This window comes from Tyto alba, unplaced genomic scaffold (assembly GCF_018691265.1).
Source record: "Tyto alba isolate M040663 unplaced genomic scaffold, T.alba_DEE_v4.0 Super-Scaffold_46, whole genome shotgun sequence".
Classification (NCBI taxonomy): Eukaryota; Metazoa; Chordata; class Aves; order Strigiformes; family Tytonidae; genus Tyto; species Tyto alba.
In genome coordinates, this window is record NW_024881322.1 from 8,389,659 (window position 1) to 8,404,842 (window position 15,184).

Sequence of the window (15,184 nt, forward strand, 5' to 3'; positions counted from 1 at the left end):
TTGTGAATACCTCACATCAAGCTCTATGAACTTAAGTTTACTTTGTTTAAATACTCCCTAACTGGACCCCTTTCCACTGAGGATAAGTCTTCCTTTGTTCAGACTTCCCCTTTGGTCTCAGGGGCCTGGGATTCCTCAAGGCCAGCCTTACTAGTAAAGATGGATGCAAAGAAAGCATTGAGCTCCTTGACTTTTCTGTTCCCTTTGTCACTATGGCACCTGCTCCATTGAACAGTTGTCCAACATTTTTCCCAGTCTTCATCTGAATGTCTGTGTATTTGTGGAGTCCTTTTTTGTTGTCCTCCACATCCCTTGCCAGATTCAACTCAGCTGGGCTATTGCTTACCTGACCATGTCCCTGAATGATTATACAGTATCTCTGTGTTCCTCTGAGGTCACCTGCCCCTGCTTTCAACTCTTTTTATTTTTATGTCTGTGTAATCAGAAGCTCCTTGTTTATCCACATAAGTGTCTTACTGCCTGCCTTTGCTTGACAACCTGCTTGTTGGGATATAATGTTCTTGAACTTGAGGGTGATCCTTGAATACTCAGCCAGCTCTCTTGGACCGCTTTTCTCTCCAGGGCCATTAGATATTCATAGGCATATTGCTGAAGAGGCTAAAGTCTGCTCTCCTGAAGTCTAGGGCTGTGCTCCTGTTTTATGCCCTGGTCATTCCTCTTATGCTCCTGAATTTATCCTGATCATCCTCCTGACCATTTCATAGTCATTGTAGCCAGTGCAGCCACTCACAGCCTAAGTGTGCTTCAAGTGATACTCTTTGAACTTGTATAGTTGCTACAGTTCTTTTATGAATACATTGGTTTTTTATTTACACTAATAATAGTAGATAGTGTCAACTGTTAGTGATGACAAGCAGGATATTCAGAATTATAGGAACCTTAATATTAAATAACTTTCATATTCACATATGCATCTTGCTTTATTTTTAAGTTGAAACATATAAGGTACTTATTTATAGATCACTCTCACTATTTTCTGAATCATACATTAATAAGTTGTCGCAGTGTTCTTGGCTAGTACTTCAGAGACTCAGTATAAGCAGCAAACCAAATGTTCATTCTGGCTATGATCAGTAGTTGCTGTAGCTTCTTGAATACCACATATTTCAGGTATAGAATGTCAACTACAAGTTATGAATAAATCAAACAATTCTGCAATCTTTCCTATAGAATATTTAAGAGGGTAAATGATTCTTAAAGACTTAATAAAGCTGCTTTATACAAATAATTTCAGAGGAAGCATACTAATTATGCACATCTAAGAGGTGTGTGTATATATGTGTATCTAATGTGTTTGTGTATTGTAGACTATGTTTCTAATTTTATAAACAATAAATTCTAAGAGTGAACAGGAAGCCCTAGATCCTGCTTTATAATTTAAAATGTGTGTGTAGAAAATCCTAGGAAAATCGTAGCTCTAGAACAATTGGCCTATTTAGAGAATGATTTTGGAAATCAATGTCAAATCCATAATTCTCTCAAATGATTGCATTTAGTCACAGGAAACATTTCTTCATTGACTTTTCCCGTTAACAAAGGTAAAGATTTTACGTTTTCTAGAAGGATATATGGCTTTAATCTGCGTATAGAAGAGGAAACATTTAAAATGTTTAAAGTTTTCAGTGTAGGGGTACAGACTTCAGAATGTTATAAACTTCTGAGTCTTAAATCATTAAATTGAAGTTGGTAGTGACAAGCGGTCACTGGTTTAATGATCTGTCTAAAGATGATATATTTAAATTTTCTCACTTGCAGTAGTAGAAGGGAACCAAAGATATATAGCTTTGACTTCAGTATCAGGCAAAATCTCACTATGACTACTTTTGAGCAGTACTTTAATCATTTCCATGTTGAATTGCTTTTATAGAACATATTACTTTATTAGTACAGATTGTGACATTTTTCAGTTTAGGAAGATGAGTTTTCATTGTTTCTCAGCTAAGTTTCTTTTTTGAACCACCAAGGATTCTTGATTAATGTAGTACTTCTCTCATATTTAATATGGAATAAGGGATTTTTCTAATGTTGAATAAAAATATTTTCTATATTTTGATTTATTAATTTGTAATTGGAAATGCTTTTACTTTCTTGCGAAAGCAAAATGTGTTTGATGTTGTCAGTTAACGTTATCCCTCCAAATGTATTCATTTTAGGAGTTTTCAAATAGACAAAACCAGCAAAACTTCACTAAATAAGAATGACCTTTAAGGCTTTCAGAAAATGTCTATATAGAACAAAAGGGAAGAAACAAGCGTTGTGATTACATGGTTGAAATGCCATCAGTGTTCATGAAATTATACTGCTGAAATGGTTTTGCAGTTCTATATATAATCATTGGTGTGAAGCATTGAAATATTTTAACTTTTTCATTAGAGGCTGAAATGTTCAACTTTGCCTCTACCAGATAAACAACAACAATTACGCTTTCAAAGGTCCTTCCTATCAAATGGTTGATATTTGCAACAGGTATAGAGCATGTAGTGAATTATATGTGGAATCTGGAAAGAGGGATGGGAGAACTTGATTTTTAGAAAACAGGAAAATCTGGAAATGGGATGAGCGAGGGTAATTAGACAGGACCCAGATGCTTTACCTTCCTTTCGTTTTTTTCTGTTCTTACCCCAAGCTAAATTTTTATTGTATGTTCCAGTAACAAGGACAAGTAACATGATGTACTGCTGACCTATTACACTACTATTTATTTTTAAGTAGTTAAAGTTTCTGTGAAGAATCACAGTGGAGGTGAACAATGTTTAGCATTGTGCTTTACATCGGTTGCTTTTTCAGATATTGAATATCTCTTTGACCATTCAACCTTGTAGGAATTAAGTTTTAGTCTATTTTTGTTTTCTTCACCTTTGTATGTTAGAAAATAGTTTGTAAAGGATTGAGGATGGAGCTTAGTGAACAGTTTGTTTGGGTCTTCCATGCATATAGAATAATTCCTGAGACACAACGGATTATTTTAATGGAGGTGGATAGACATTTTGAATCACAAGTATTTCATGTTGAGTTTACAAGATAGAGGCTTATCTCTCAATTCAAGAGAGATACTTCTATCAACTTCAGAAGGTATTAATCTTACTGGCATAGCTTTTTTTGAATGCATGAAAAATATTGTTTGTTTGAATTGTTACCCTTGCATATGAAGTGTGAACTGCATAATCAGCTTCTGATCTCAGAAGTCTTCCAAATGAGACTTTGAATTTAGATTGGTGTACTTGAGGCATGAAGAGTCATGTCTTAAGTCATGTCTTGAGGCTGCTGAATAATGGACGAGGCTTGAAGTAATTTAAGCTGAATTTGGTTATTTGATTTTTTTTTTTTTTTCAGTCTTGTTGGTAATGTAGAGTGGGCCTCTTTTGCTCGTTCTTTCCTCGAAGACAGAAAATGTGAATGAAAAGTGTGGAAAACATTGCCATTATATTATCTTCACAAAGATATATATTTGTAGGACTTCATGTTGCTTAAGTAAACTTGAAAGAGTAGAATACATTATTTTTAAACCACAGTTGTTACGACTACTTGTAAGGTATAGAGGCATTGAAGAACCAGAATAATTTGGAGTTTTGGTAGTATTGAAACATTACTTTAAACTGAAATTCTAATAGTTATATCTTTAGGAATTTTGATTTGAAATAAAATATCTAACACTTTTTTTTTTTCTCTTAATATATTCTGAATGTTATTCCCCCCAAAGTCTAGTTTGTTTATTTTAGTAAGTATGCTTTTATTGAGGTTGGAGTATTTAGTGTTCTTCCTCATAGTAAATACTCATGTAAATTAAAACCAATCTTATTTTTGTTAGGATTATGTATGAGTACAATTTTATTTTACTAACAATTTCAGGATTAAAACTATATAAATAACATTGCTTTGTTTTCTTTGTATTTCTTTCTTTTGCTTTCCTTAGGTAGAGATCTGATATGCATACAGTCCATGGATGGGATGCTCATGTTGTTTGAACAGGAAAGCTATGCTTTTGGCCGTTTTTTACCTGGTTTTCTTCTGCCTGGTCCCTTGACTTACAGCTCTCGGACAGATTCTTTCATTACAGTGTCTTCTTGTCGACAGGTTGAGAGTTACAAGTATGTGTTCATGTTCAGTAATTATAGCCTATTTTGGTGCTATCACTTAGTATGTAAACAAATTGAAAGAAATTATGTCTAATTTTTGTTGCCTGTACTAATATTGTATCCCAAAGCAGGTGATAGGTAGTAACAGGAAAGAAGGAAAATAAAATGATGTATGTTGCTGAGTGATTACTCTCTCTCTACAGTCATAGAAGAAAGAATACCATGTGTCCTGAGGACTTTATAGTCCTATTTTATTTGTATAAATGTGTTAAGTTTACTATATTATCCAGGCACATTGTCTTGTTCTGCAAGTGCCATGTTTTTTCCTGCTTCAGTTCGGTCTAATCTGTGCTTTCAGTGTTGTTTGCACTATACTGCTAACAGCAAGATGTTAATTCCAGTTGTTTCAATGGGATTTTTATTTTGATGCAAATAGGTGTTAATCTGATTAATCTGTTCAGTTTTCAGAAGAGATTTGACACAGGACTTTGGCTTTTGTGACTGTAGGATCCTCTCAGAGGAATGAGGGCTGGTGGGGATAGATGGAATCCACCTGACAGAGTGGGAGAGGAGGCTTGTTAACATCCTTGACTGCTAGACTGAGGGATAGGTGCTAAATCCTGCTTGTAAGTGATGTTATAGGGTATGAAGGTCAAGTCCACAAAGGGGGGTGCTTTCATAATAAAATAGAAAAAATGGAATGAGTGGTGATCCATATTAAGTGCATATTTGCAAACACCTACAGCCTTGTCAATAAACAGGATGAATTAGAAGTTGTATATGCAGTTAGAGATGTGACAGGGTAGCTCACATGACTGTGGTGCTGTAGTCGATGACTCCAGGCTCTTCAGAAAGAAAAGACAGACAAGGCGGGATTTGTGTTCACCATGGAGGAGCAGCTTGAATACATGAGGCTCTTGTATAGAACCACCATGCTGAGAGTTTTTCAAACATCCATCTGTTTAGAATCAGCTGGAGGGTTGAGGAAGGGGGTGTTGTGATGGGTGTCTGCTGTGAAACCTTTTGTAAGGATGAAGTTTCCTAATTGCAGGCCCTTGTTCTCATGGAGTACTAATGTCTGCTGGAAGGGCAACATAATGGACTTCAGCAATGCGGAAGGTTTCAGAGGTGCATTAGGGAAACCTTTTTTGATGCAGGTGCTAGACAGCCTGGCTAGGAAAGATGCTTTGCTGAATCTACAACTCGGAAGAAAGAAATGTCTGGAGAAGTAGTAGTCAACATCTGCTTTTGAGTGTTGCAGACATTGGCTGCAGTGACTGTGAGATGATACAGATTAACATCCTGAGAGAAGTGAGGAAGATAAGCAGTGGGCTAAAGACTGTAGATTTCAAGAGAAGAGACTTGGCCTTGTTTGAGGATCTGGGAGGCAATTTCCTGTGAGAGGCTACCCTGAAGGGCAAAAGGGCTCAGGAGAACTCTAGGGAGGAATATAAACATCATGTGGCATGCAGGGGATGGGACTGGGAAGATACATGCTTGGTTAAAGCTGCTACTGGTAGATGGTCTGAAGAACAAGGATTTCCACAGATATCTCAGATGTAAAAAGGTAGATCCAAGAAATTGACCCACTACTGAACAGATTTGACAACTTTAGCAAAGGTGTGAAAAGACCAAGGAACTTAATGCTTGCTTTGCCTCATCCTTTCTCCATTAAAAGTGACAAGGTCTGCTCTTAGGCTTTTTGAATCATTGTGCCACCAGTAAATTGGGATGGGGTGGTGTTTCAGGCAGAGCTACTACCCATGATAAAAAAAAAGAACCGAAAAATGGATGAAAAAGTGGCAGAGCTGTTAGGTTTACAGAGTAGTAGTTGTCTACAGTTCCAATTAGCAGCCAAAGATGAGTGATGTTCCTCAGGAGCTGATACTGGAGTCAGTATTTCTTTAACATCTTCATCCTGGACAGTAGGACAGAATGCATGTTCTGAAATTCAGGGATGATGCCAAATTGTAGAAAGTGGTTAATATAAACAGAGTAGAGCTACCATTCAGATGAATCTCATCAAGCTGAAGGAGTAGGCTGAGAAGTACCTTAAGGATTTTTTCAGAGGTAGTCATATTAAAGAAAATAAGAATGCCACTTTTAATAGATTATGCCTTGGGAATCTAATCTGGGAAATGTTAGTCTAACACAATGCTTTGTCATACTACCTTGCTCTACCACCTGAATTTATCAAGCAATACTCTTTTTATTGTGTTGCTTAAGCTTGATCAGATGGTGATTCTGGATATTGCACGAGCAGATTATAGACATCATGCATTTTTTTCTTAACACGGGAAAAGATATATGTGTTGCAAATAAAAGTAATGTAGTAGAAAAGTCATATTTTTCCTAAGAAATCAATTAGAATAGAATTTTTTAATATTATTAAGGAAAAAAGAGATGTTTTTTCTTGAAAATTAATATCTCGTGTTTTCATTATGTTTAGATTATTGACTTTTATAACAAATGTGGCTAAAATTTTTCCTCAGTCTGTCACTGGTTCACAAGTGTGCTGTCTTTATTGCAGAGAGGTGTAATTTTAAAGGAATTCTTCACTTGGTCTTTAGTGCCAAGTGTTAAGACACTGTGGTACAAATCTCTATTGTGTGTCTGAACTGTTAGGACATTAGAAAGATTACTTAACTCTATTCTAAAGTGAAGGAAATAGACATGGTAAGTAGAGGTTATTTTTATGGTATTAAACATGTTTTTTTCTATTATAGTAAATGAAAAATAGAGCAGTTCTATCTAGTGGGTTTTTTTTTATCAGAACAAGCTGCTAAATTTCAAATTATCCATCTTGCTATAGATCATACTGACCAATATCTTCATTTGAAAGCAGCATTTGAAGACACTTAAAAACATGATAATGGTACTAAAAGCAGCTTATTCAGTATGTTTAACTAAGTCATGGCATTCACTGTGAGCAAGTAAATTTCTTACTCCAAGTGCATAGTTTACTTCTGTAAGTAAAATAATTTTAGAAACTAAAATCCTTCAGTAGCAAGCATCACAACACATGTATCTGAAATGTGAGGGCTGCTGGTGTCATCATTTGAAATCTCTAACTTTGACAATATACAAAAATATGTACTTTTATTTGTTAGACTTGAATTGAAGCATTCAGAATTGTGTTGGTTTGAGCTTAGGAGTTGATGGTACTCTATGACTTCTGGAATGGTATCCTTTGGATAAGTTTTTTTGTTGATTTTCTTTGTTGCTTATTTGACTATTGCAGGAAACTTCAGTATTTTACAGATTACTTAATGTGCATACATGAGAAACAGGCTGGTTCAGTGAGTTAGAACACCAGCACAAATTCAGGAGGTAAATAGTTACAGAAGAGTCAATGAGGGCATGTTTGAACATTGAGGATTGCGTAGGTGTAAATGAGGACAGATATGCAGAGATTTTATGTCAGATAACAGCTTTTGTCCTAACGTCTTCATTGCCAATTTTACTTAGTATGGTTGGTTGGCAGTTGCAAAATAATAAAAAAAAAAAACCAGACCCACAAACCTCCCATCTTTTGCTAGATGTGCCACCTACTGGAGCCACTTTACTGTTATCTCATGAATTGGAACCACTTACTTAGTGGATGTACTTGAGAGTGTAACTATTAAATACAGCAGATTGTATTTCAGGGTAGTTTAGGAGGTTTTTTTAAAGCTTAATAGGAACAAAAAAGTTTATTTTTTGTTAGAATCCTAATTTCACAATTTGAATATATCTTGGTTTTTTGCTTCTGTCTCTGTGGTCTAGATTTCTATCCTCTGATATATTTAGCTGTTGAATTTATTTTAACACTAGGTAAAATCTGAATAGAAATGTTTGTTTTAATTTCTGCCTTTACACTTAGAAGTTACCCTGCAGTGATATTTATCTTAACATCTTTGCTGATGATAGATGTGTTACACTAGGCTTTCTAGCACTCCTTTCAGACTGTGCATGTATACTCATAATATAATTATAAATTATTTTTTACTTAATGTAAGGGTATTCAATACAAAGATATTTTTTTTTTTTTTTACTTTTGTAAACTTCCTATAACAGATACCAAGTACTGGCATTTGCGACAGATGCTGATGAAAGACAAGAAGCAGAACAGCAAAAACTTGGTTCTGGAAAAAGACTTGCGGTAAAACCTGTTTATTTTACATAACCCGTATGGTACACTTCATACATGTTAAAAAGACCAATACGATGTAACGAATGGAAACATTGTCTGCTGACAAAGGATCTGATCCAAGTGCCATTAAAGGCAATGGAAAGACTCCAGTAGATTTCTATTAAGATTTCTTTGGGCCTCAGTTGTTTAAGGTTGGGCCTTAAATCTCACAATTGTTCTAAGGAGGGAAAAAAAAAAGTGTACTGGAAATAACTATCTCTAAGGCAGACTTTTAATACAGTTTAGGCTCTGTATTACAAAGAGATAAATAGGTACACCTGAAATATTGCTCATGTTTTTAATTTAAGTCTATTTGTGACTTTGTATTGGACTTACAAAATTAACATCATTCTACTTGGGAAATCCTTCGTACTTAGAGAAAGCTCAGCAGTGAAAAATGTTCCCATAAATAGTCAGTATCCTGGATTCTGTCAAAAATCTGTGGATTCAGTGGTCTTCAGGAGGTCCCTGTGACTAAGTTGTTTAATATTTGAGTGGTCTCCTATTAAGTGGAAGAGAATCAAATTCTCTGTGGTCCTGCAGTAGAATTGCTTGTCTGCTAAATATACAGCATAAAATGCTAGATTCAGCATATTTCAGGTATGACAGTAAAATACTGGGAGAGCATCTTCCTTCCAGTGGGTAATTGTAGAATTTTTTCAAACTGTAAGTCAGTCAGTATCCTACATCTTGAATTAGGAGAAGACACAGTTTTTAAATAAGAAATTTGGAAGCTTCATCAGATATGCTGCAAACTAAATACATTGATTTTTAATCTAAAATATGAAGCATACATGGACACAAATGTATTAAGCCTGGCTTTTTTCCGCTTTTGACTTTTAAGATGGCACTTCCAGCTTCTTCTATCAGATATGCCAGTATGTTTATTAACACATTCTGTGCTCTTTAAACAAAATGATTGATGCTGTTCACACAGAAAGTTCTGACAGTTGAACTTTGATATTTTTTTACGTCAGAAATTCTGAATTTCTGTTTAACTAGTTTTGCAACAATCAAAAGCAATTTTTGCATGTGTGAATTAGTTGAAATTTCTCAGAGGAGCTGAGTAATATTATTTAAAGATGTATGAATATAGGCAAGACAGGATTTGTAAATAATTGCTTATTATATCAATGTATGTAGTTGGAAAAGTAGACAAGTGATAATATACACAAACATTCCTCAGATTGAAGGGTGTATATTAGTGACTGCAAGCATGAATATTGGCTTACATGCCTGAAACTTTGTCTGTTTTTCCATTTATATGCATTGGTGGAATAAGTTACCACCTTTTGCTCTCTAACCTTGCCCTTAATATCTAGGGACATGTACAGAGGCAGATTTAAATGATTCTAATACTCTGTTCTTGGAGTTAATAGTTTAAGTATGAAGCATTTTCATTTTGGATAAAATGTATATTTTAAAATTTAAATATACTTAAGTGAACTGTATAGTCATCAATTCATGACTGTTTCAGAAAGTGGATGCTTTTGCTGCTTTACCAACTGCCTTCAAAATAAGAGGATAACTCTCCTTCAAAAAAGACCTTGATTTTGCTTTTCTATTGATGTTAATGATGTTCCTGTAACTTGATGAGTTCTGAGCCTTCTCTTAAGTTTTGTCTTTAATATGCAGCTGTCGACTGACCTCTGGAGCATGTTTTTTCTTTTGAAGGTGGATTGGGTTTTAAACATCGGAGAGCAAGCACTGGATATATGCATTGTCTCCTTTAATCAGGCAGTTTCTTCCATTTTTGTGCTTGGTGAGAGAAACTTCTTTTGCCTTAAGGATAATGGGCAAATTCGGTTCATGAAAAAGCTTGATTACAGTCCGAGTTGCTTCATTCCTTATTGTTCAGGTTTGTAAAAGAAAACTCAATGTTACTTTTGCAGCTAAGATTTTTTTTTTTTTCAGTGAATAAATATACTTTTTTGAATAAGCTGTTGTTTTGCAGAAAATCTGTGGACTTGGAGATCTCTTTTTGGATGAAGCAGGTTTATTTTAAAATGTTACTTAGTGTGACGTGCCATAATTTTTAGAATCTAAATAGATGTTTTCATATCACCAAATTGAGGTACTTGTCTAGTGTTTGAGTAAGTTTGCCCAGGCTACCAAAGCAAAAAACATGGAAGAGTGATGAACTAGTGTTTAAGGACCTTCTGTCATTTACTGGTAGTTTAAAAAAACAAATGAAGTTTATTGTTAGGAGATGAAACTAACTTATGACATTGCGTGAAAGCAACTTGGTTGGATGCATCTACAGAACTACAGATTTTTAATACCTATTCTATATTAATGCTTCAAAAAGTACCTGATACATTTTTGACACCATGTCTTATTTTAGACTTAAAATATAATTATAGACTTTATAAATTTGACCTTAATAATCTTCACATTTTATACTTTATGATTTAAATTATACTATCAGTAAACCCTAGAAATACACACACTTTTAATCAGTATTCACAAGTCAATGAATTAATGAAGAGTACAAGTAGCTGTTATTTAACCAATGTGTGTTTTGTCGTATCTATCCTGGCATGCCAACACAGCAATTATGAGTCTTTGTTCATCATGTTTTACATGGCTGGCTAGAACCTTGGAAAGTTGTGGCATGTGTTGTTTAGTATGCAATTGAAATTGGTATCCATAATTAATCACACGTGTCTTTGGTTATTGTCAATGTAACTTTCATAACTTTTGACACTTTAATATATATTAAAATCATTTATAACAAGTAATGGCTTAAAAGGAAAAAAAAATAGTGTAAAGATATAAACCTCAAAGAAAAATACTGGCTTTTGAAAATCTTTCATCCTGAAACTGTTTTTATATCTTTAACAGTGAAAGAAGGAACAATAAACACTCTAATTGGAAACCATAGTAAAATGTTGAATGTTTATCAAGATGTTACCCTGAAATGGGCCACTCAACTTCCCCACATTCCTGTATCAGTAAAAGTAGCAAATTTACAGTAAGTAACTTGTTCACTTTTTCCAGATTAATTTCCAGTTGCAAAATTTTCTTCTAGATACTAACAAACAGTTCTGAGGTATGTAACAAATAAGGTGACTTGTGAAAGGAAAATTCAAAGTGTTTTTTCTTTGTTTTGTAAAATATTCATTTCATTAATGGGCATACTGTTAATTCTAGAAGGATACTAGAGTTGCTGTATTGCGCTTTATATTTTCTGTTTTTCTTGAGTGAAGGTAGAACCTGTGGTCTCATACCTCCAGTGGAGTAGTTTCTTCTTTAAAAAAATGAAATGTGAAGCTTTGCAGTCTGGTAAGATCCTTCCCTGAAACAGGAAAATAGGGAATCTCATGGAAAATCTGTTCTTCATTAAGCATGTAAGAGCATATGAATTCCAGAGGTGATTTGTTGGAACAGATTATTAAACTCCAGTGTTATACTGTGGAAATTAAGGTACTGTTTGAATTGCTGAGGATTGCACTGCCACAGACCAGAACTTTTTGTAACATACATAAGACAGGTCAGGGAAAAACTGGTTGGGTGGGGGATTGAATGTAGAGAAATTATGACATATTGATATTTTTTCCTGAGTCTGTCACTGAAATAAGAAAACTACAGAAAAGTAAAAACAGCTAGTGTTTTTATGATCCAGTTTATGCCTGTACTGTGTGCCACCAGAGCTGTGGTGGATGCTGGCTGCCCGGTGCCTGTGACCATATGGGATGCGGTAGGAGTCTCCTTGTCAGGGAGATTACTTATGATCCCCAGCAGGATTGTGGCTGCTGTGCCAGCATACACTGTATTGTTGAATACTTGATCATAAGTTGTGTGTTTTATCTCATAACAGATGAAAATGCAACATTTAATTAACCAGCTTTACTGACTTGTCCAGAGTAATCTAAGGGATGCTTGTGTTTTGTTTGGTACTAATGGTTACCTAATGATTTTTTATTAATTTGTAATTTAATTTTTTTTTAGACTCTGGAGAGAGTTGTGCTGGCTTTCATCCAACAGGTCTTTAAAATATAAATAGGTCAATTAAAATATAATGAATACTCTCAGTGGGCCAGTTAGTATAAACCAAAAGTTAATTATGCATGATATGACAGTATAGCTTTTGAAGTTTTGAAAAAACATTTGTGTCAGAAAAAAATTGAAAAAGGCATTGATTTTTACAACATCAGATTGTTCTTACGTTAGTATATACAATTATTTGTTTGGATACTTACGTTATTGAATCATCTATTTCAATAATGCCTCTAAGAAGTTGTCACAGATACTGCCTGCTCCATGTGAACTTTAACACTCAGTAGTTTCATCTTAGTGAGAATTTTGAGAGCCAGACCATTTTGCTAGTTAGATTCAGAATTCTCACAGATCTACTAATGCCAGGGTTTTGTTTGCAGTTTTGTTATGTAGAGGGTAGAGAGACAGGAGTCTAGTCACACAGACCTCTTTATAAAGGTACTAATAAATGAAGGATCATCTTTGTGTCTAGACTCAATGGCCTGAAAGGCAGGGAGAAGCCTAGGGCATACGTGTTTCAGACCTATACCTCTGTCTTTCTATTTAAAAATGTGCTGTATGGTTGTAATTCTTTCTGACATTAAAAATAAAGATGAGCTAAACAGCGAAAAGTGTAGTAAAGCTTATAGAGGTAGTAATTTTTTTTTTTTTTTTTTTTTTAAAATAGTTTGAAAGGGAATTCTTTGAGTCAGTGTGATAATGGTTTTCTAATACTCCACTCAAGAGAGGCCTCAGTCTCAGTTGGGACCTCTGGGCACTACTGTAACATAAATAACACTAGAGTACTTTAATAAGCATAGAGTTGTTAATCCTACACTGCTGAGAGATTGAGCTGCCTTAAATATGACGTATGTCAATTAATTACTTTCACATCCTTTCCACTTTTATTGCAATAATACTTATAAACTCAATGGAGCGTTCTGAAAGCAGTTGTCTTTACAGATCATATACGTTCATCTGTATTTTCTTGTTGGCACAAAGTATATTACTTCTAATGTGTGGCTCTGGCTTGCTGGATAAGAAAAGCATTATTAGAAGCTATTTTATGTAAATCCCTTGGGACAGGGGTAGTGATTGCCTCATAAAGACAGTCATATACTTTATCCTATATTCTTGATTGTCTACTTCTAAGATCAACTGCTCAAGTGCTTTGGAGAATTCCAGCTAAGTAACTTGTGTTTCTAGTGTGTGTCCCTCCATATTCTTTATTAATTGATTTTTCCTTTCACAATAATGTGAAACGCAGTATTTTCTTATTGCAATATCAGTGTATAAATAATTATAATAACACATTACAACATTTGGGATTAAGTTCCAGCATAAATCACACAGTTTCCATCATATTTTCAGTAACATGCAAGGAAAAATAGAATCAAAGATAAGTGGTTACTTATAACATATCTGGTGAGGTGTTTCTGCACTCTAAAAGTGATGTATTTTTAAGCTGTTGAGCTACACTCTTTTTGCCTTCTGTTCAAACCTGAATGTTCTCTGTCAGGAAATGGAAAATTTTCCATAAAAGCCTGTGATCAGAAACTTGAACTACAGGCAAAAATTTGAGAGTTTATCTTATTCTGTAATTTACTTGAAGATCTCTGTAACTGTGATCACCGAACTGAAAGTCTAGTTCTAATAATTGTCACAGCAGTTTGTCCCTTATTTTGTTAGATGTTTATATTCTGGTTCTGTTAATGTATAGTATATACTAATTGTTTATGACATTGTTTTAATGTCAAAGAAGGGACTTCTACACGCTTAACACTGCCTGGATTACTTCAGAGGTAGAACCGCTTACATTGACAACTTGGATTAATTTAAACTGCCTAGGACTTTGTCTCAGTACAAATTAATCTTTCCATTGATAAGCCTGCTTGGACAGTTACATTTTTTTATATTCTGTGTTGTCATCCTTAAAGTTATGGCTATGCCAAAAGCATTCTCACTGAAGCTGAAACTCTTGAAGAAAATGGTTTGGATGTTCTGCCTGAGTTGATTAAAAACCCCAAACAAACCAAAAAACCCCTTTTGAGTGGTTTGAAGAGGAACTGTCTATATGCTGCAGTTGGAACAGCTGAAATCTGGAAAGTTACACAATGGTGTTACAAGAATTCCTACTCCCCTAAAATCTTCAGTATTGAAATGGTAGTTGTGAGCAGCAGTGTTTGCTTGGTATCCACCATAATTATATAGACATCTTCTTAGCACTGACTTCAAAGTCTATTCCCTTTTTTCTTGCCCTTTACTCTTCATTTTTCTGTTTCATCAGAGATCTCTTTTCTAAGACCTTCCTTGTACCTTCACATCTCACTTGTGAAAGAACTTTCATGAGCAGTGTGTCTTATGTTTATAAATTATCCATGCTATGAATTTGTCACTTTTTGATGCTTCTTGAGGTGCGTTATATTTTTTTTTTCTCTTTCTCTTTCCCCCCCATAATTCAGGTAACTGTGTGGGGAGCAAGCCCATAGGAATGTGGTTCCTACACAGAGTTCCTGTTAGTCAAAATGCCTCATATGAAAGGAATTTTTTTCCTGTTGGCAGGTATTTGAGCCTGTAAAGGCAAGGGACTTAATACTCCTCCACCAAAATGGTGGGTTATGTTTGTCTGAATCATCTGAAATAACTTGTTCAGAAAGTAGCAGAAAGTCACTTTTTAAGGGCCTATCACAATTCGTATTTGTTTTTCTTTGCCTGAATTATCCTGTCTCCACATGCTTGACCATAAAAGGTCCGTGAAGTAGATTAAAATATTTAACTACTTTTCTATTTATTTGACACTAACTCACTTGGCAAAGATGTCCCTAAGAGTACCATGTTTTAATATATGATTGATTGTGCCAAGTATTACTCTGACCTGGCTGGCCTGAGACTAGAATATTATGTTAAGGTGCATTCAGTCTGAAGCAAAACAGCTTGT

The 15,184-nt window shown here is 34.8% G+C and overlaps 1 protein-coding gene across 4 annotated transcripts in view; it reads left to right on the forward strand.

Moving 5' to 3' along the window:
• The window catches only part of BBS9 (Bardet-Biedl syndrome 9), a 306,857-nt gene that overhangs the window by 29,796 nt on the left and 261,877 nt on the right, over window positions 1-15,184 (forward strand). For all 4 annotated transcript variants that reach the window (XM_042806281.1, XM_042806280.1, XM_042806282.1 and 1 more), the window contains 4 exons: window positions 3,935-4,109; window positions 8,154-8,238; window positions 9,943-10,126; window positions 11,113-11,242. In XM_042806281.1, the coding sequence (XP_042662215.1) occupies window positions 3,935-4,109; window positions 8,154-8,238; window positions 9,943-10,126; window positions 11,113-11,242 (574 nt within the window). The remainder of the gene's footprint in view (window positions 1-3,934; window positions 4,110-8,153; window positions 8,239-9,942; window positions 10,127-11,112; window positions 11,243-15,184) is intronic.